The sequence below is a fragment of the Artibeus jamaicensis genome, unplaced genomic scaffold, assembly GCF_021234435.1.
Source record: "Artibeus jamaicensis isolate MK-2021 breed Jamaican fruit bat unplaced genomic scaffold, CSHL_Jam_final scaffold_916, whole genome shotgun sequence".
NCBI lineage: Eukaryota > Metazoa > Chordata > Mammalia > Chiroptera > Phyllostomidae > Artibeus > Artibeus jamaicensis.
In genome coordinates this window covers 18299650-18323051 of record NW_026522059.1, presented here as the reverse complement: position 1 = coordinate 18323051, position 23402 = coordinate 18299650, and the positions used below count along the sequence as shown (strand labels likewise).

The window sequence follows — 23402 nt, the reverse complement described above, 5'->3', positions numbered from 1 at the left end:
TTAAATAGAGTTTTACTAAAGACCCCGCTGAGAATATGAGATTTAAGCAAAAGTCATGAAGTGTGTCAGAGATTGAGCCACACAAATTATCTGAGGGAATAACTTTTCAGACAGAACCATGACTGAAAAGTATCTAGACAGGAGCATTCAGACACTTTGGGATGCTGCTGCAGTAAAAGGAGTTGGGAAGGAAGAAATGAGGTCAGCCAAGTGAAGGGCTGAATCACATAAGTCAATTAGACAAGCCCTTACTCCAACAGGGACAAAACCATTCTAGGGTTCTGACCTGAGGAAGGGCGCTGATTTAGACTTTAAACATATTATTTTGGTTGCTTTATTTCTAATAGATGATGGAAGACCAGAAATGAAAGCAGGAGGACCTTTTAGGAAGAAGTTGCAATGATGGAGGCAAGAGGCAGTGGTGGCTGGAAACTAGGTGTTTGCAATAAAGGTGGAAGGAAATAGTTACATTATGGGTACTTTGGAGGTAGAGCTTGATTGTGACTTGCTGATGTGTGTGAAAAAAATTAGGCATCAAGAATGATTTCAAAGTTTTTCCTGAATAAGTGGGAAAAAATGGTCATCTGTTAATGGAGGAGCTAATGACAGGAAGGAGCAGAGAAGCAAACTTTGTGAGAAAGTATCAGTTCAGTCATGGTCATGGGGATGTGACGTTTGAGAAGCATATTAACAGTCCAAGTAGAGAGTTTGCAAAGAAACTCGCACGTTTGCCACTGGGGTTCCGGGTGGAAGGTCTGAGCTGGAGACGCACTCTTGGGGGCCATGAGCAGAGTGTTTATGTTGAAAGCCACGGGACTGCATGATAGCCAAAGAACTCTGTGAGGAGAAATCACCAGTGAGGCTGGGGAGGAGCAGGAGAGTAGCATTCTTTTCCATTTTTATAAGAGTTTATTTATTTAATTTTAGAAAGAAGGGAAGGGAAGGAGGAAGAGATAGAGAGAAACATTGATGTGAGAGGGAAACATCAATCAGTTGCCTCTCACACCCTCCTCGACCAGGGATGGAACCTGCAACCCAGGATTGTGCCCCCTCCAGGAATTGAACCAGTGACCTTTTGCTTTGTGGGATGATTCCCAACAAATGGGCCACATTGGGCAAGGTGAGAGTAGCAAACACATATGCAGAATATGTATCAGTGAGGAGGGGGACCCAACTGTGTGAATTTCTGTTGAAAGGCTAAATAACACAAATTTTGAGAATGGTGACCTCTATTCATCATTGGCACAGATGCTGCTTGGAAGTGGTCTGAGACAAATTAAATACAACGAATATGTTAAAAATTCTTCTGAGAACTTAATATAAAGCAGAACAGAAAACCTCAGAACACGTCATTGACTACTCCCTTCTTTTCGAAAACTTCTATTTTCTGGGCTTTTACAAAACCACTCTCAGTTTTCCATCTGCTATACTTAACTTATCCTGGTGGATTCTTTTCAGTCTCCTGTATGTTCCTGCTTGTCCACATAAAATCTAAATCGTGAATTTCCCAGGGCTCCATCCTGGTTTTTTTCTTACTTTGCAGTCCTGTTTATTTGGGGAGAAGTGATTAAACACTGTGGATTTAAATGCTCACTTACTAGACTGATCTCCAAATGATATTTCAGTTTATAATGCTGCATGAACTTCAGAGTTCCAAACAGTTCTAAACATCTTGCTTATTAACATGCATATGTGATCATTTCTCTGATAGCACAAACACACTCTAGAACGCAAATAATAAAAGCCTCAAAGTGCGCTTTTTCCTTTTTTCCACTATAAAACATTTTGTCCTTAGAATCTTTTGTATCTTACCAAGGAAACTTTAGAAGTTATTCATAATTTCTTCTTTCTCTTCATGCCAGCTTCCAATCACTAAGTCCTGTCCATTTCAATTCAAACTTACATAAAATCTGCTTTCCTTTCATTTTTTCCCCTCACTGTCCTGGGTCAGGCACTCCTTATCTCTCACCTGGAGAAGGCAAAACAGTTACTTTATCCACTTTCAGTCTTGTACCTCTAGAGTACAATCTCCACAACAATGTGAAGAAAAAAAAAATAATTCCCAAAGATTAAATGAAGTTTCTCCTTCTCTCCTGCTTAAAATTGTTCTGGGTATTCCTTATCACTGCCTGAGGGCATGATTCTTCTACAGTATTACTTAAGGTCGCTCTCACTGAATTTTGCTGTTTTGGCCACATGGGAAAATTTTAGTTTCTTCAAACCTGTTAAGCTTTTCCTTTCGCGTGGTCTTTGCCCTGACCCAGCAACTCTCCTCCACGGCACCGCCCCTCCCCCACCCTGCTCATCCTAAACTGCATCTCGTCTTTCACCTCATTTCACAAGGGAAATGCATTCCCTGAGTACCGATCTAAACTAGGTCCTACATCCCTATTTTATCCCCTATTCCAGCCCCCTCATTTATGTATTTATATCAAACGTTCACATGTTCCTTTTTTGTTTATTTGTTTAATGTGTATATATTTGCATATTTGACTTGTTTCTTCAACTACTCTGCAATAGGGGAGGACTTTTCACGTCCTCTCTTCCATCCTATCTGTTAGAGCAGTGCACAGATCATCCTCAATAAATGTTTGTTGAATGAATAAATGTATGGATACATGATGGCTATATCCAGGTCACAGTGGGACTACAGGACTGAATTGAATGTGCCTCTTAAGGAACTTCATTAATTAGAGAGAAAACTAAAAGTAACTATGTCATAAATATCTTACATGGCTCATAGAAGTATAACTTGATGGGTAGACATTTAAGAGCTGACACTTTTTTTTACAGTTCTTAGTGTTCATTTCCTTGTATACAATTTCATAAAAAACTTTATGAAAAACTTTACCATTCACAAATTATATTTAACTTATTTTCTATATTTTGATACATGTATTAATGTTTCACTTTTATGAAACTATGGTTTTCAAAAACTGTTTTACTGAAAATAGGAAAAAATAAACATTCACTCACGGAGAAAAGAAAATGTGAAATCAGAAATATAAGCCTTCTGTAATGAGGCAATCAGCTCAAAATTAAAAGAAAATTTGAAATAATCAGTGTGTTTGCTCAGGGATCAAACAGCATTCAATTTTACTGTGTTGACGAGAAAACTGGATGTCAGAATTTAGGTAGTGAAAGAAAAACTCAATTAGCACATTAATCAGGTGAGGTTAGAGATCTGAAAAATATTTAATCTGACTAGGATAGACCTTTTATCATATGCTGCACATTTTCTTTCTCACGTTTGCTGACACTTATTATAAAGAGATATAAATTAATCTGTCAACGTGCTTTACCAGGGAACATGCTATTACTCCTCTGACATCCACCACAATCGACCTGCATGTTACATGGATTTCCAGTTTGTGAAAAAATGTTTAATTATGTGAGGTTATAAATCATGGTGTGAGAACTAGTAGGTATTCAGAACTGCTACTGCATTTAAGAACTTCATATGGAAGTTAATTTGTGTTCAAGTCAGTATTTTTTCTATGTTTGTTAATTTTATCTTTATTTATTTGTTCTTCAAAAGATTAATCTTTTTTAATACCCTATAACAATTAGAGTAACTTATACTATTTTAATAAGTACTTTCCTTGTTACTGTTTTTTTCTGCAGTATCTTTAATAACTTTGTTTCTGTCAGTTACACAATGTAGAAAATGGGTAATTTTATCTAGAAATAGTAATAAATTATCAGAATAATTAGGATACCTAAGCAGTAACATTTTACTTATTAATAAGAACCAAAACAATCTCTGGGAAAATAGACTATAGAACAGAGGTTTTGAGGGAAGGAGAATAAAACACATGATCTAGATTATTTACTGAAGTATTCATATGAAAAAATCATAATTTGGGGGGAAAAATGGAAAAAAACAATATTTGAATCAAGACATTATGATTTCTCAAGCACCATTTGCTACTATGCTACAGAAACCAGTATTGCTGTTGACATCATATTACATCATAAGAAACTGTATCTCAGCAACGTACTAGTTAAACCATAAAAACATACAAATGTATCATAAGAAGAACCTTAATAACATAGCTCCATAACATTGGGAAGACATTAGTTTTAGCAGTTACAAAATGTTTATTTACCACCCCACCATTAAAAAAAAGAGTCAAAGAATGAGGGAGGAAAAAACATTGTAACAATATTATTTATATTGGAAGGGATGTCACTTTGTGGGGGGTGGGTTAATGATATTACCTTGATTAAAGAGTCCCTTAGACACAGACATTGGGAAAACATTTATTAAGCTAAAAGAATGGAACTTGTACCACCTTTAAAATATATTATCCTCTAAGTCTCCTCCCCCCAAAAATATACTTAAGAATAATATTCTCTTTTAGGGTATGAGAAAAATTGGTCCCACTCAGATTCAGATTGATTCTGGCCTACAGCCCTACGTATTATTTAATGATGTGGGGATGTGTTATGAAGAGCTATTAAGTAAGTCACATACCTGAAGAAGCAAAGAAATATAGCAGGAAAACACATTGTAAATTATATAGGAAAACTTCTCAGGAAGATTAAGGTATATTGAAGCATTGCAGGATTATATATACACAAAGGTATACTAAAGAAAAATTCAATATCCAAAAAAATGAGATAAAATAAAGGAGTTATTGAACAATGAAGAGAAAGGCTTAAAATGTTGGGTCTTAATTTGCAAAATAATATTGGCTTGAAAGAGGGCCTTGACCTCCTTTCCTTTCCTTGGGAGTTGTGGGAAGTCATTCCATTTTAGAGGATTTAGCACAAGATTTAGTTGGATATTCTCAAGGTAATTTCATAGCTGTCGAATCAATAGTGCAACCCAATGGAAAAATGATAAAAATTAAATTTTGTATATTAAGAATAAACTTTAGTATTTTAGCAATTCTTATGAACAAATTTAGGTAAAAAAAAGATAAGAGGCCAAAACTTTAATTTACTGATTAAAATATTAAACATGGTTGACATAGTTTAGTAAACAATTTTAAAGATATAAATAAATCACTTAATAATAAAATTGTCAAACATATTTTTATGAAGAATCTCTATTTTTTATTTATTTTATTATTTATTTATTTATTTATTATGCCATTACAATTTTTCTATTCCCCCCCTTCATTCCCCTCCACGCTGCACCCCCATCCCTACCATTACCCCCCCTTTAGTTTATAACCATGTGTCTCAAGTTCTTTAGATTCTATATTTCCCATACTATTCTTGCCCCCCCATCTATTTTCTATCTACTGTCTATGCTACTTATTTTCTGTACCTTCTCCCCCCTTCTCCTCCCACTCCCCTGTTGCTAACCCTCCTTGAGATCTTCATTTCTGTTTCCACTCCTGATCTAGCTGTCCTTTTAGTTTGCTTTTGTTTTAGGTGTGGTTGTTAATAACTGTGAGTTTGCTGTCCTTTCACTGTTCATGTTTTTTTAACTTCTTTTTCTTAGGTAAGTCCCTTTAACATTTCATATAATAAGGGCTTGGTGATGATGAATTCCTTGAATTTGATCTTATCTGAGAAGCACTTTATCTGTCCTTCCATTCTAAATGAAAGTTTTGCTGGATAGAGCAATCTTGGTTGTAGGTCTTTGGATTTCATGACTTAGAATACCTCTTTCCAGCCCCTTCTTGCCTGTAAGGTCTCTTTTGAGAAATCCACTGACAGTCTGATGGGAACTCCTTTGTAGTTAACTCTCTCCTTTTGACTTGTTGCTTCTAGAATTCTCTTCTTCATTTCAATCTTGGCTAATGTAATTATGATGTGCCTTGGTGTGTTTCTTCTTGGGTCCAACTTCTTTGGGACTCTCTGAGCTTCCTGGATTTCCTGGAAGTCTATTTTCTTTGCCAGATTGGGGAAATTCTCCTTTACTTGTTCAAATAAGTTTTCCACTGGTGGCTGTTCCTTTCCCACTTCTGATACCCCTATAATTCGGATGTTGGAGCGTTTAAAGATGTCCTGGAGGTTCCTAAGACTCTCCTCATTTTTTTTTGAATTCTTTCTTCTTCACTCTTTTCTATTTGGCCATATAAATCTAAGTGATGAAGAAATAGCAAAACTCTCAGATGCACAGTTTAAAACACTGGTGATCAGGATCCTCAGAGAACTGGTTGATTATAGTCATAAATTAGAGAAACATATGAAGGCGAAACTAATTGAAATGAATGGAAAATTGTCAAACATATTTTTAACAATGATAGAGAAAATTTGGTGCCCTGTTTAAAAATCCATGGATGAGCAATTTAACTTGAATCAGTGATAGATAGATAGATAGATAGATAGATAGATAGATAGATAGATAGAAGGTATATAGTGATCTCCCTTTCATAAAGAAAATAGAAAAAAAAACCCATAATTTTGGAACAAATAAAAGAAAACATATTTGACTCCAGACATTGCAATGAGAGAGATCTAGAGAAAGAGAGAGATTCAAGAGATGGCCAGAATAAACCCCACACCAACTGCTATGGAGTCATTGCATAAACCAGAGGAAGGATAAGTGTCCGTCTCCTCAGTCAGGTCTTTAACTGACACATCACACAATGAACCAATAACTGTCACTACATAGTCATGGTTTATAGTCCCTGAGACTCTATAACAAATAAACATATAAATGAATAATGTCATCATAGGAAGATATATGCTGTATGTGAACATATTCATAAACCATGAACAGTATAATTTAAATTAAGATCATATATAAATCTAGTTCATTTGATTCTCATTTAGAGTTAGAGCTTCAATGACAGCTCCCCTAAAAGTGACTCACATAACTATATACAAATTTTGAAACAAAACCTAAATATAAACATGGTAAAAATGCTCTGTCAATACAAATAATTCACTGAAGTCATTGATATACCATTAAAAAAATATTTAACCTTTTGAGATTAACACAAACTACCCAAGAGTATAATAAATATATAATCTACCTCCTTTATTTGTGAGTAAATTAAGATCCAAAAACATTAAACAATTTTAAAAAGTTAACCACTAACAAAACTGAAATTCCAGTAACACATTTTAGATCCCTGGTTTAATATTGGTGTGCCCTTCATTTCCCCTAATTTCCTAAACTGGAAATCCCCAAATTTCTTAAACTGGATGTTGGCAGCTTTCTATTTACCTCAGACTTATCCTAACCACCGGAAATGCCATTCTATGGGTTAATTTTGCATTATCTATTCCTCATTAGTTTTCATATTTAGTTTATGAACTACACAATATCACAAGAGTTCAACATGAATGTGAGGAAAAGATTCTTGGGAGAAGAAATTTACAACTAAAATAACACAATGAAGCACACCATGTGGAAAAATATCATACCAATGGCAAGTGTCAATGAGAAAGTAACATGATAAATATAGTTTCCATTAGGTATTGAATACTGCAAATGAGTAAACATTTCCATATATTTATGTGTATGGAGTGCATGTCAGGTTAGAATCAGATTCTTCCTGACTCAGTTTAAATGGAAACAGTGATTTAGTAGATACTAATATATTTAAGTAAAGGTAGGACATTCAGCTTCTTATACAAATCTCTTTCAAAGGAAATGTAGAAGAATCTCTTTTGTGACTCTTAGACTTTTAAGGCAGAGTAAGATGAAGAAGGCGACCAAGAAGAGAGAGGGCCTATGAAAATATTTCCTTTGAGAGATCTCTTGTAGATCAGTTAGTCCTCTTCTCCGTGCTGTCTAGTGAGGTAGCTTTCCATGTGATGGCTCATGTTTGAAACTTGTCTCACAAAGTTCACACACACAAAAGACTGGTATCTGTCTATTCATGTCCAACAAAACCAGAGTCAAAGTCACACATGAATAACCTAAAAAGGACATCTGTTGGGGAAATCTAGAGAGGAAGAGAGATAAGCCTGAATTTTCTGTGTTTCTTGTAGCAAAGATTTGTTTTCTGTTTCACCGATGAGGATCATGCATTACACAGCATCATCAGAGGACCCGACCAAGGAGGCCACCTGAAGGGCACAAAAATATCCCAGCCATGTGTCCTCTGGACCTAAATGGATTTTTGTTCTGTGGCAGGTGCATGTAGATAGTGTCTTTCTTTTATAAAATTAAAATTTATTAAAATTTGTCAATATATCTGTGAAAACTAGAAGAAATCTGAGGCTCTTCTTAAACCTTAATGTCCATTTGATTTTGCTTTTTTCATACAGTTACAACACTTTCTGATTCACAGAATGAGTATCCTCATGGGGAAAATAAAACAGGCCTGGGGTAGATCATCAGAACCTACTAAATCTGAAACATTCATCACAATTCTTAAATATGAATGTAAGCCTCCTCAATGACTTTGTAGTAGAAAAGAGGCCCTTGTTACATGTCTCACAGAGCAGATTGAAGGCACAAAAAAAAAGAAAGAAACAGAAGTTGGTTTCAAATAAATTCATGTTTTTCAACTTTAAAATGAGGATGTCAATATTTTGTTGAATGCTTTCATTTTATAGATTTATTTTAAATTGCACATGATGGGGTGGGATTCATAGTTTTTAACTATGGATTCTAAAGTTCTGAAATAAGTCAGACCTTGAAGTACAATTATCATAATAAATAAATCATTACGTTTTTGTGAGTAATAACAGCCAAAATCTGAGGAAAAATAAGAAAAATTACACTATCATATTCTCTCCATGTATTACAATGATTTTGAGTTTCCAGCGTTCCTGTAATTGAAGAACACTAACGTGACTTCCACAAGAGGGCGCTTCATCTGATCTGCTGAACCTGCAGTTTAATATGGTAGCCACTGGCCACTTCTGTCTTTCGAGCACGTGAAAGAATGCTAGGTAGTGAGACAGAAGAACTAAAATTTTAATTTCGTTCCATTGTAACTTATTCTAATTAAAATAGGCAGCACAAAATATTTTTCATTAAATACACTTCTGTTATTTTAGTAAACTACATCTGTGCACTGCTTAGATGCAGTACGACAGTGAAAATGTTAGGAGTATACGCTGGTGTAACATTATGATGTGTTATTTAAATATTTTGTGCAAGCAGTACATTACAATGAAACTTGAGGAAATCGCAATTGCCAATACATTTAAATACTAATTATTGTATTTGTAAGTTGATTATTCTTTTATAAAAACAATTTCTTCCCAATAAAAACTTGTCAGTATGAGTTGTGCTGTGTGAAATATATACATATATGTATACATAGAGATTTTTAAGACTTAATTGAAAAATAAATCATTAATTGAAGAATGCATCATAAACCATTAACGCTTTTTATACTGCGTTGAAATGTTAATATTTTGGTCATATTAGTTAAATGCAATTAAAATTAATTTTGTTTGTTTTTATTATATTTTATGTGGCCACAAGAAATTTTACAATTGTGTGTGTGTGTGTGTGTGTGTGTGTGTGCGCAAAACACTATGAAGCTGAGCTAGCTTTAGAGCAACTTTTGTGAGTTACAGGCATAGGGAGCAGATTAAGCCAGAGAATCTGAGACCTGGAAAGAAGTCTAGTATGCCATTATCTAGTCACCCCAAAGTCCTGAGATATTATGGGAAGTATTCAAGTTCACAGAGTGGGGGTTCTACCCAAATCTGCCAATTTCTAGTCCAGTGCTCTTTCCAGAACAATATGCGTGTGAACAGAACAATACTTGTGCAAAGAAAAATTTATTCCTGGGTATCTTTACCTGTCACTGCTTTTCCAATGCTAGTTTTTATTATCATTTCTCACTTAAAAAGCTGTTTTGCATAAATGTTTAGAAGATTTTTTTACATGGATAAACTAGAAAATTAGCTTATGCTTGGAAATTTCAACAAAATTCCATGACATGGGTCATGGAATTTTAGTTCCATGGAATTGGAACTGAATTCTGGTCATGGAGCCTCCTGTTAGCTATAGAAACTGTGTAGTACTTGTTACTGCATTTTCTGTAGGAAGGAAGAATGTAACACAGCTTTTTTTCTTGTTAGCCCAATAATATAATGTTTAAATTTGACCTTTTCAAACAACAGTGCACTGGGGCATTATGAAACCGTTGCCTTTTCTGATGAGTTATTATATTTCTTTCACCTTAAGCTGTTTTATTTTTTGTATAGCCACAGATTCCTTCTTGAGCTTTCCAATAACAGTGAGTACACCTAATATAATAAAGGGATGAATAAGCCTGTAAGAACAGATTATTTTAGTATTTGTTTTAGCCTATGCATAGGTAGTACGCAAGGAATATGCTCTACTGATATACCACATGGTTAATTTTTAAGACATATGCCTATTAAATATTTGGTATAGATTTCCTAGGAATAATTTTCTTTACATAGCTAATATATTAAAAACTATATTAAATGAATTCTTTTAAAAATCAACAAACACTTATATTATGTAATCAAACAAATATGAGTCTCCAAGAAACTGACTGTGAAAGGTGCAGATAGTCCTATTTCAAATAATACTGCTATTAGTCCTAATATGCTTGAAATTGCCCTACAAGTCACTTTTAGTCAAACAATAAGGGGAATGATGCTTCTGCTGCTGCTGCTACTGATAATAGTAATAATAGCTAACCTTTTATATAATTCTTAACCTGGCAGACACACTTCAAAGTGTTTTATGTATATTAACTAATTTTATAATGGATATTGTTTTATTAACACAACACTTTTAATCAAGTACAATGTATTGACATGATTTTTTATTTACTCACCAAATTTGATTCTCAATGAATTTTAGCCTTTTCCCAAAATATAGAGTCTATTCTGTGAATTTGCAAATCTGAAGACATCTAAGGCTAGAGAACATAGTAAAATTATCATAGAACTTAGAAGCAAAAAAAATATCTACAGATTAAGAGCTGGTTCTACTATGGTCTAATGTGACCTTGGGCTTATCACTTTTCTTCAAAGGGGAACGGTTAGCTCATATAGAACTTCCTGGGTGCATTAGAAAAATAAGCCAATTTCTCTGGGTGGTACAACATCAGCCGATTGCTGAGCCAGAGGTTCATAGCTCCTGTCTGACACCTAGTCTGATGGCCTTATGCAAGGCCTGCCTGCATAATTTATCCCAGATCTTTGTTTCTTGTTTGGTAAGTAGAGAAAATAATATGTTGGGTTGGTCAAAAAGTCCATTTAGGTTTTTCTATAAATTAAAAAACACAGGTTATTTTTTTTCATTTTCACCAATGAATTTATTGATTTGGATTTGAATACATTGACTATTTCCTGCTATTGCCTGCTAGTGGTTAGAAGCCAGGGGGGATGCTAAATATCTTCCAAAGCATAAGACAGCCCCACAACAAAGAATTACTTGGCCAAATATCAATAGTACCAAGAAACTTCTCCAACCACTTTGGACACGTCCAACCAGTCACAGCCCCCCTCCATATACTGCGCAATTTTGTTTTGCATTTCAGTTGCTTTTTTTTTTACCTATAATAAAGCATAATACAGTGAAAATATTGTGTCTTTTCTTCCATTTTCAACATTTAAATGGCTACACAAAAATTCACCAATCTTGATATTTTTTTAAATGCACACTGGTATGACAGGTGTCAGAATACAATCTAACAAAACTGTTTTGAATGAAATTAAAGACATGTAGGCACTACTAGAGCTATAATACAGAAAAAGAAACTAAGCAAACTTTGTAGCCAACCTAATAATTGATGGGATATTGCGAGGATTGCATGGAATAATGCAATAATTACTTTATAACTATTATAAATAATTATTATTTATAGTTATATATCATTTATAATTTATTATTGCTACAAGTAACTATACTTACTTATAATTATTACATTATTTATAATGATTAAAACAATAAATATTTTATAAATTGTGCCATCTATGAATGTGTAATATTTAATTACTCCTTTAACATTCAATGGGCATCTCCAATATGGTAAACTCTGAGTATACAGAGTTAAAAAGACATAGATGCCATCTTTAGAAAGTTGTAAATTATAAAACCAGGTAACCATAAAACAACTCAGAATCTGCTTTCTAGCTTTTATACAGTAAATGAAATATTTATATATCTGTATCTTCTAATTTACAGAGATATAAGCTATTTTTAAAAGTCAGCCAAGAGTAATAGAGAATACTACTTTTTGCTTTTTGCTGATTACTCTGAATTTGTCACGAACCAGACGGTCTGGTATGATATTGAGAATATTTAATAACGGTTGAGACTAGAAACTGGACTATGAATGTCAGCCACAGAAGTATCCATGACAGCTATCAGCTATTTGTTATGCTACAGGGCAATCCAGTGGGTCCCGAAAGAGATGGGCAATCCAGGGTTTGGAAGGCCGTGTCAGTACTCTGGGTCTAAAGGAAGTGGCTACATGCTAATTACTTCAATTTTGATATTAATGAACTCTGCAGCCATTATGGCTAACATAGTTTTATACCACATAGTTGTCACATCTTCATTCTAACCTAAAACTACTTTAATCTTTCAAGACTCAAGTCAGGAGTCAGGGTCAGGTATTCTGAATGTTTTCCTGGTATTCCAGGTATTTCCAGGTATTCTCTTTCACTCCCCACGTGAGCCCATAATTTCTGAATTTTAATACTTTATATTTTTTTCCTTTAACATAATAATCTCTCATCTTTTCACATCCTATTCGGGAAACACTCTGATTTCAGAGACTGTGTCTTGTTAGAGCCTAGCACAGTGTCTGGTGCAGAGTTGGGGCTAAGCAATGTTTTTGTTGAACAAAATTGGACAGATGGGCAAATGAACAAATAAACAAATGTGCTATAATTGTCCTCACTACAGATAGTAAATGTGAGCAGTAAGGCTTATGTGTGAAAACTGTCATATATATCCGTACGCAAATGAATACTAAACGGAACACAACTGAATCACCAGGAAGTACTATAACAAAAAAATGCAAGTTTTGTAATCTACCAAATATACTTTAACCACAATAAATTTATACTGTTACAAACTAAAAAAGCATTATTTGTGAGTTTATTACATTATAATAATTTAAAATGCTTCACAGAAATTACATTAAAAAGAAAATGCCAACTTAAAGTTAATTGGGATAATAAAGATAGTAAATATTGTAATCATAAGTATTTTTTGAAAAGTGAATTGCAGCTATAAATGCAACTTGAATATTAGTAAGTCAATATATAATATATACTAGGCTTATTTATGATAGATAATGTAAATATTTCCTTGAGGAGATCAATTTCTCACTTAATGAATAGGTGGGTTGTTTGAAAACTTTATACATTTGCATTTCTCATTTCTATTAATTTTGACCTTGTGGACTTTCCTCATTCTTTGAGCACCTTGGATTACTCTGATTTAGGAGAGTTCTTGTACAACTTTGAGGGGAAATTTACATTTTTAAAGTCCATACCCAAATATTAGTCTTGAGAGTTACGCTACTATGGTGAGATTATGGAATATGGATTTCAAAAAGTTCCTGTTTCAGCTCAAGAGACAAGTATGGAAGACTCAGCTAACAGACCTTTAAAAAAGCCATGATTAGGGAAAACTCGGGACATGACAAAAGAAAAGCTCTTCCAAGGTCCAAAGAAGCAGTAAGTCTAAACTGTCTCATTGTGTAAAAACTCTTGTGCAAGATGAAGTAAGGAAGAGTACAACCATCTATACAGATGTGTTACGTGCCATTTGCTTAAGGAATAATTCTGAAATCTTACAGTATCGACTTAGGGAGCACACAAGCCCCATGAAGACACACCAGCAATCAGCAGAGCAGCAGAGTAATGTGTGTCCAGCAACTGGCAGGCTTACAGTTTGATGAATGATGAATGTTGGGTGGCAGATAGGTATCATTAAGTGAGTTAAAGAACCAGCACCTTGCCATGGGTCTATCCTGATATGGGGGAAAAGAAACTGTGGTAGAAAATGTGGCTTAAAGAGTTTTAGCTGAAGCTGAGATGGAAGACCCAGCAAAAAGTGTCACAGAGTCAGCAGAGTAGGAGAGGTGGAGAACTGACCGCGGTAAAAGAGCACACCACAAGTTGCCTTGTGGACACCACAAGTAAACATCTGCAGCGATTTCAGGTGCTAAGAAGTGACATCCGTATCGAAACCACCGAGTATTTATGAGTAAGGACAGGCGTTTACATACGGGCTAGTTGGTCTCATCCTATCACTGTTAGGGCTCAGAGGATACCACTTGCATCTAGAAGCTTTTTTGAAAATGGAAGAAGGCTGTGGTTTAAACCTTAAAAGTTTCAGCATCTACCCCACGGTTACTGAATTAACATAAAAGAAACTATTCTAGAAGAGACTGGAAAGTTTTAAGTTTAGTCTATTATCAGCAGGAATCTGTGGGCCAAATTAAAATGTTGTTGTATAGTGATATTTTTGTTCAGTTTTCCAGTTAAGTGCAATATTTTAAACACACTGTATGTTTCAGAAAACATTGTCCATATTATAAGTGGATATTTGATAAATTATCTCCAATTCACAGTAGTTGCCCTATTTGAAGATAGTAATCTAAATCATAATAATTTTACTAAAATATTTCTAGCTTCTCACAATTCTAAGTGATTGTAACATGCAGTTAATATAATGTCCCTTTCACTTTATAAAATATATCAACAAAAATTTGTGTACGTATGTATTAAACACTAAGAAAGAATAGTTAGTAAATGTTAAATAATTTTTAAAGAAACAAAATACTTGCTTAAGAAAGAACACTTAGCAAAAAAAGCATTAAAGACGTTTTAAAAAATAAAATTGTGATATTTTTTCTTTTTAGTATTAGAGTCATTCCTATCATTGAATATTGACTCAGTTCCTTAAAAAACAATGAAAATTGTATAACAGAATCTCCATTTACTCCTGAATATGCTGATTTCTGTGACTATTTTTTAAGTACATACATTCTTTTTCTTTTACACTTGGATCAAAAGCCTATTATCATCTGACTTTAAGCAATCCTTTTTATTAAAATCTGATGTAATGCTTTCAAGTGTAAACTTTTCTCATGAATGATGTCTATCATTCACAGGTCATCTCAGTATTAATATATAACATTGACTCAATCAGAATAAAGAGAACTATAAAACAGGCAAAATAAAGAAAATAACATTATTCCTAACACACTACTTTATTTCTAAAATCTTATTATATATATACACACATATGTATAATATGTGTATAAATTATATGATATACGATGTGTGTATGCATATATATATATATAAACTATAAAACTATATTCCAACTCTAAATACAGTCACATGGCTAATTTTTAATTCATGAATGTTAAAATATATAGCAAGACGAAGTATTTTACTATAAACTATGTTTGACTAGAGTGAAGCAAATTAATCACTAGCATTGTGCTTCTGATACACAACACTTCACTCAGTTTACCAAGCTGTGTTTTGAAGTAAAATTTCTATTTTGGGGAAATTTGAAATGAAATGACAGTTAGCCAGTTTACTGTCAAATACACCCACAACTGATGCACAGAATTTTGAGCTGGAAGATATTAAGTGTAGTTAGCTATGGCAGAATTTAATCCAATAATTTTATCAACTAATGTGGTAAAGATCCCTAAATTTTATATTTCTGGTATGGCTATAAAATGTACACTTTCATCACAAAAAGTGCTTTTGGGAGTTTTTATTGGCTGTTTTAGACAGATCAGTGTTTACTTAGACAAAGCATTTTGCCTACTAAATATGTTATTTTCATGATCTCTGGTGACTGTGTTGACAATGTACTAATTAAGATGTGAAATATCTGAATAAATAAATCTGAAAGACTAGACAGGTTCATAAAGCAAAAAGAAAAGAGAAGTTTCTTATTTTTAAGCCCTCAATAAAAATAAAAGAGAATTTCCAGGTGAAAGTAATTAGTTTGAATTGAGAGTGTTGTGAAGAAAAATGATTTTAATAAAAGTCAAAAGAAAATAAAACAAAAATACAAGACTAGAAATTATTCTCCAACACTGAAGATCAATGAAATTCAACTTTCAGTTCTCTGAAAACTCAGTTAATGAAAGTAACTAGCTTACCTTAAAAGTTTAAAAAAATGCAGTTTGTCTATGTACAAAAAGATTATTTTGAGATAGGGATTCAGTTTGTGAATTTCCCCACAGCATGTACTCACTAAAAATTAAATAACACTATAATGTGAAAAAAATATTCATCAAGACTTTTTGAATTGTGGTGACAAAGCCCTGTTCACTGTCTTTACCAAAACTCCTATTTGCCCGCACCAGGGATTCCCATGACAATGAACTACACCAGTGCTGCCAGAACCACAGTTTTGATCTTCATTTACATTATCACTCTCTCTCACCTGCAACCTAGACATCATGCCCCTGACCCACATTGATAGTTATTGAATTAGAGGAGGGTTTTTATGATTAGAATGGTGGATATGATTCCCAACCTTATATCATCAATGGACATGTAAAGGTGCTGATGTCGGGCCCTGTTTTTAAACCTGGACTAATGTATGATTTTAAAAATTCGGTTATACAAAGCAAACTGCTTCTTATTTTTACTTACAAAAATAAGTTCTGTTTTAAAATTGGGTTAAGAGAAAAATGCTTTTTCCTGGGACAAACATTATTTTCCCCTTTTAACTGTTTTCTGAATTCAAATTTTATGTTTGATCACAATTTTATAACCTTGTGGTTAGAAAGTGAATTTCTCACCACTCTGTACCATTGATTATCTCATTCCTCTGAAGCACCCTCCTCCTTCACTGCACACCTGACATTTACTATAAGAAGTCTACTATCTTCTGGTTTGCACAACAACAAAGTATCTGGCTACTGTGACTTAAACTGATGGGGAAATTAAGGCTCAGCCAACTCAAACAGCAATTAGCAGCCTCATTATTTAACCCTCATTGTCTGACTCCAAATCCTACACTTTCTTAATATACTATGCTTCATCCCCAATAATATAATTTATCTTTATTTAGTAACTGTGCACATACACTTGTCAAAACATTTCCATGTGTAAACAATGGAATAAACCCACACGTTATTTTCACATAAATTATGTGGATCAAAAACACCAAGGACCTTTGGGTAACTGAGGTTAATGGCAGCACATTTTCTATACTACTTGGAAGACATGTCCCTGAAATACGTTTTCTTATGAAAAATATACACAGGTGATACAAAATTATGATAACCTCTTTGAAACCTGCATAAAATATTTATAAATTAAAATAGACTCTATTAATATTGATGTATCTTTGTTAAATTGAAAATAAGTGTCTATAAAATACTAAACTGTATAATAATTACATGAACAATATCATGTAAGAAGACAGAACAAAATCAAAATGTAATAAAATCTATGTGAATCTAGAAGATTTAATCTAGCAGATAGAATAATCAAATACTTCAACATTGAAATTGATTAAATGCTGCAGTTTGTAAAGTTACATGTCCAAAACAAGTTTGTCATTATCTAAAGCTACAGCATCTGTGCACATTAAAAAAAAGGTTAAATGTATAATAGCTTAAAATAAAAAAATATTGTAATGATATGTTGTACTTGAATAACTGAGGTTTATGGATAAAGAATACTTTTAATAAACATCATCATCTAGAGATAAAATATTCTCTATTAGTGAAATGAGTGTCAACAGAAAATCTTCCAATTTGGAAATTAAGAAAACATGATCACAATGGAATGTAGCACAACAGACAGAAAGAGGAGCTCCTACCCTTCATGACAGCGTGAATGGAACTGGAGAACATTATGCTAAGCGAAATAAGCCAGGCAGTAAAAGCCAAGTACCATATAATCTCACCTATGAGTGGAACCTAAACAACAAAACAAACATGCAAACAAAATATAACCTGAGACATCAAAATAAGAACAAACTGACAGTAACCAGAGGAGAGGGGGGAGGGGGATAATGGGAAAAAAAGAGAAGGGTCATCAAGGAACATGTATAAGAAACCAGGGACACAGCCAAAGCTGGGTAGCATCAGGGCTGGAGATGGGGATGGGTGGGACAGTGGTGAGAGGAAAATGGAGACAATTATACTTCAACAACTACAAAAATATTTTTAAAAAGAAAGAAAACATGATCAAATATTGATAGAAATGGAAAATAAATAAGTTGTGGGTTTATAATAAAGACCAAATGACAATAATGTGGAGATTTCAACAAATAAATTAAAAGTTTCAAACATTACAGTAAGGTTATACTATTTAAAAGTAGAAAATTGCACAATTCAAGTTCTCATTAAAAGAGGTTTAATGGAACTTGAATATAGGAACATTACTGAAAATAAAGACTAAAATAGTAAAATGACACTGAAATGATTTTCATTAGGAAGAGTTGAAAATTAAAGGGGAAACATTTTAAAAGCATAGAAGAGACTTCCCATATAAATAAACTCAGGGGTGAAAAAGAGGTGCTTTTGCTGATTTTTGATAAGAGCAGACATATGGAATGGGGGATCTGGGAGAGGAAAAGCATTTTTTGCATCAAAGGGATTTTATTTAAATCGATACTTTCCTTAGTACTTTTGAGTTACAGCAAAACTCCATTGTTAGTGTGTTCTCCTCAAACTCTAATCCCATTTATATTATACTATTTAAACCAATGTAGATGCAAGCCTATAATACAACTTGGTGGAAACTCTATTGGGAAAGCATCTTGTTGTATCTATGCAACTACTCTATTGATTATGCAATTAACTCTAAAAACAGCTGCTGGTATTTAGGAACCCTTAGCAGTATACAGTTCATTGTTATGGTGTTTTATAAAACCCCAGTTAAATAGAAATGCTATGAGGAAAATGTCAGTCTTTGGCAATCTAAGTGCCATTAAACCACTAAATATTTAAAATATTTTAAATAATTGATAATAATTACTCAATAAATTGTTGAGTTATAAGAAACTCTTATATGGAGAGTTGGTTGTGACTGTCGTATGTTATATTCCACACATTTTCAATCTTGAATTAGTTTTCATTGAGATACCACTGAAATTAAATAGAAGTATGGGATAATCTAAAACCCATGATTCCCACTTCATGCTAGGGCATATATATCAACATGTCAGAATTATGATTTTTACAGCTATTTAAGTTCGCTTATTAGAGTTTTTTAGTACACGTTTATTTGACTGTAGTTTTAAAAATTGCTTCTCCAAGTGAACTTAGTTTGTCTAGGTAAAATATAATTGGGAGATATGCAATGAGAAAACCAGGTCTGCACTTGATCTTAGCCAAAAGGCCATGAAGGAATTTGAAAATCAAGTCTGAATCAGAAAAGTTTTGAAAGCATACAATGAAAAGTTGTATTTTTGTATAATAAAATTTTTCTTGATCTTGTTACAAGTACATGGCTTCTATATTTTAGGCCACTTTATTTTCTATTTATAGTGTAAATATAGATTATAAGATTATATTCAAAATTACCACCTTTTAATTTCTTTTCCCTGCTGAAAATAGAAATAACTCATACCCCATAAAACATTTCCTTTCTGTTTTACTACAGTGAATTCATTGATATGCTATTTTTCAGTGATGAAACCAGACAGACAATGCTGGAAAATAAAACTGAATCCTGAAAATACTATAAAAGTCAATTTAGGATCAGCAAATAGAATGCTGAAAATGATAATTAAATACACGAATCTACTGGCAGCTTTGCATTACTGTCTTATAATGCAAAATAACTGTCCACCAGTTTCATGAACCTTACTGCATAAAGCAAATGAAGTGCCATTTTATTTTGGGGAGAGATTTATTTTTCCTCCAGAAAAATCTATTTAAATAGAAACTTAAACATTTCTATTTAAATGTGAAATAAATGTTTTTTTTTTCATATTAAGATAAAGAAGAGGAGCCACCTGACTTAAAATTCTATGACCACACGGGTCAAAGATGGTAAGCCTTTTGTATTTTCCCCATGCCATCTGCCTTACCTCAGGGAATCAGAGCCATGCAGTCTAGTGGATGAACAACTCGGGAGAAAAGCAGGCTCCACAACATTCACTTCTTTTTAATTAAAAAAAAGTCCTCTGATTTTTGAAGTACATAAGCATTTTAGAAATTCAAATTAGAAACTCAAAATATTGTTCAAATTTAAAGGTGACTTAGGTTAAAATGGAGAGATTCAAATTACTATGGTTTTGACAGTTATTTTAAATAATATATAATAAAAATTTCCATGAATATTTAATTTTTAATTTTAAAGTGTATGATGAGTAATATATTCTGAAGAATGTTAATATTATGCATAGCTTTAAGAGCACATTTACATTCATATTTCCTTTTGAATTCACTACATTAGAAGTATAAATTATAAATTTTTCTACAGTGGGTGTTATCTAAAACCTTTACTATCAAGTTACTTTTTCAGTGAATTTTTTTGCAGTGATACCAAATACACTATTATAAGTGTCAAAATACCATTGCATTACTCTATTGCCATTAGTGAGAGAGATCGCAGTGATAGGGCAGTAAAGAGAGGGTGCTGGTCCTTAAAATATAAATAGATTGTTAAGATTTGTACCCCAGAAAATAATATGTGATCTAATACCATTTTAGGCATAAACTATTAGCTGGCTAAAGTCACTGTATTAAGTTTTCAAAGCAGTTAAGCCTGCGGACTACTGAAAAGGAGGAAATCATTAAAACAAAAGAAAGAGATAAATGGAAAAACGTAACTGTGGCAATGCTCAGTATTCCCTGAACAGTAGCTGATACACTACTGAGAATGAAATAAATTATTTATATAATAGTCTGAGGATAAAGTACACTAAACCCATATAATATTACTAAACACTGTAAAAGCTACAGTTTCATTAGTACTCCATCTTCATAATAATCTAGTCATAAACAGAGAGTGTTTTCAGGTTAATACATAAAATATTATACCCCACTTATTCAAAATTATATCTGTTAATAAAAATGGTAGATAAGAAACTTAAAAAGATTAATTAAACTAGCAATAGCAGACACTCTGCATAGGAAGTTAATTTCCATTGATGAAGAGACTATTTACAACTGCAGGGTTTCTGCAGGGTTTGGAGGTGCAGCCTCAGGCGGCAAGTCCAATTCCTGAAGCACTTGATGAAAGTAAAATAGAACATCTGTCACATGCTCCCTTTCAGGGGTTGTCATACTCTTTGTCCTGAACACTGTGCTATAAAAATCAACTAAGTTTTACACTGTAATTTAGCTATGATAATGTTGGTACCCCACCAAGAGAATGACCATTTTTGCTTGTTCAAATGACCATTTATTAATGCTAAAAATATGTTGCTTCTATTACAAAATGCAGTTCTATATACCAGAATTATCGTACACATCAAAAGAGGCAGAAGTGTGCATGAAATGTACCTTGATACGGAGCACTAAAGCCACGATATCTGTGATTGCTGTCGGTAACGAAATGCAGTCTGAGCCAGTTTTTGTTGCTGATAATTGGTGGTGGTATATTCATTCCAGACAACCTGAATTATGGGAGACAACAACAATGGAAATTTAACAGGCTTTTCAGCAGTAAACTTTTTTTTTTTTACTGAATTGGGGCCCCCTAAATTTTTTTCTAGCTGTGCATTACAATATTCATGACTTTGTATTATTAACTTTTCAATCACACATGAAATAGTTGTTTTACGCATAAAAAAGTCAATATTAGAATAACGTAACTTCGCACACATTTTGTTCCTATTAGGTTTCATAAATTAATAAAATCAATAAAGTGCCTATGGTTTTTTATTCACCCAAATGTCTTGCATAGACATTAATGAACATACAGGAAGCTAAGCTTAATGGTGCATAGATCGTGTTCCCTATGTTATTATGGATACCGTATAGTTACAAAACAGAAGGACTTTAAAGCAATAAGTATTCTTTTCCCATCTAATATATTTTCAGTATTTCACATTTGGTGGCAAGTTTCATAGTTTCATTTCATAGGACAGAACTATTTTAATGTAATTTCACAATGCTATAAGTTTCTGTGATTAACTTTCTTTTTAAAATACAGGGTCTGGCACAAATAGTGCCCCCTTTTGTTTTTTACAAAATCTTATTACAAAATCATAAACATGCAATTCTGTAACATAACAATATCATACTCAAGCATAGAATATGACACTTTAGGTGAAATGTTCAAATTAAAACTACAAATTATTACATTCATATTATTACCCTACCAACCAAACTCAAGCAGGCCCTACTTCTGCCAGACCCTGTGTATTTTATAATGCACTAAAGATCTGCTTCAACCAAAAAAAAAGTTCTATTTTGGATATACGAGGTCTGTCCAGAAGGTATCCAGCCATGTATATGAAAAATAGAGACATTTATTGAGCAACATACACAATACAACACAGTCACAAAAAGTAAGACAGCTTTGTTGGGAACTGCTCAGCCTGGTTTCAGGAGTTGTAACTGCCCCCCCCCCATGGCTAAGGCTGAGTGAGTGACCTCCAGAATGTGAGCCACTATGAAGACAACGCTTGTCCCCTGCTCTCAATACTTGGTCAGTTAGTCTATGACAGGTATGACCCCTCAGAGTGGGGAAATCTAAGCCAGACATGATCACTTGCGAGGTCATCATGGAAGGACTCGGGGGGCTGCAACAAAGAGGGAGTGATGGACCCTCACCCCCCACCCTGGCTATTCTGGCATAGCCCGAGTCCCCATCTCCATCTGGGAGAAGTGCTTCCTGGCTCTAATCCACTTAAGCCTAAAAACCTATGATGGGGAAGGCAGTGCAGCTCTTTGCAGGCCAGAGTGTAATCCAGGGTGATCAGGCCTAAAAAAGAATATGTAAAATTCTGTGAAACCTGCTTTGTTTAGGATGCTCTCATTTAAATGATAAGGGTTCAAGCAAGAAGTTTGCTCCTCAAAGTTTTATGGCTCTTTAGCTACCTGACCTTGGCTGAGAAGAAGCCCTCATGGTTCTTTGAATGCTATCTACTGTTTGATCCTTACCTGTATTCTTGTGCAAATGAACCCAATTAAAGCCCTTTAAGGTAGGGACCCTTGGCCCTTCTTCTTTGAGAGACTGGCCACCTTTCCTTCCCCAAGCAGATCATGTCTTGGTAGTTTCACTTTCATCCATGATGGGTGGGGGTACTTTACGGACAAAGTTGCCCCCACAAAGCTTTTTATAATCCCCTTAAAGCAAAATCTTGAAACTATGCCCCAGATATTTCTAGGTGTGTTATAAAGCCAAGGCATTTTCAAAAGAACTAATATTATAGAGTTAAGGAGACTTTTAGATTAAGGTTTTCTCATATCCAGTATATGCTGTATCTTCACCATTCTTCAAAACAACACTTTTTTTTTCTTCACCAGAAGGCAAAATAAACAGCTGATTTCCATGTGTGTGTGTGTGTGTGTGTGCTGAATATACCTCTTTTCTCAGTCAATCAAAGGAACCAATAGCAGGACACTGGAATCTTTGTC

The 23402-nt window shown here is 33.7% G+C and overlaps 1 protein-coding gene across 3 annotated transcripts in view; it reads right to left on the bottom strand.

Moving 5' to 3' along the window:
• CSMD3 (CUB and Sushi multiple domains 3) overlaps positions 1–23402 on the bottom strand; it is a 921636-nt gene that overhangs the window by 591372 nt on the left and 306862 nt on the right. For all 3 annotated transcript variants that reach the window (XM_053661036.1, XM_053661038.1, XM_053661039.1), the window contains exon 6: positions 21321–21433. In XM_053661036.1, coding sequence (XP_053517011.1) covers positions 21321–21433 — 113 coding nt within the window. The remainder of the gene's footprint in view (positions 1–21320; positions 21434–23402) is intronic.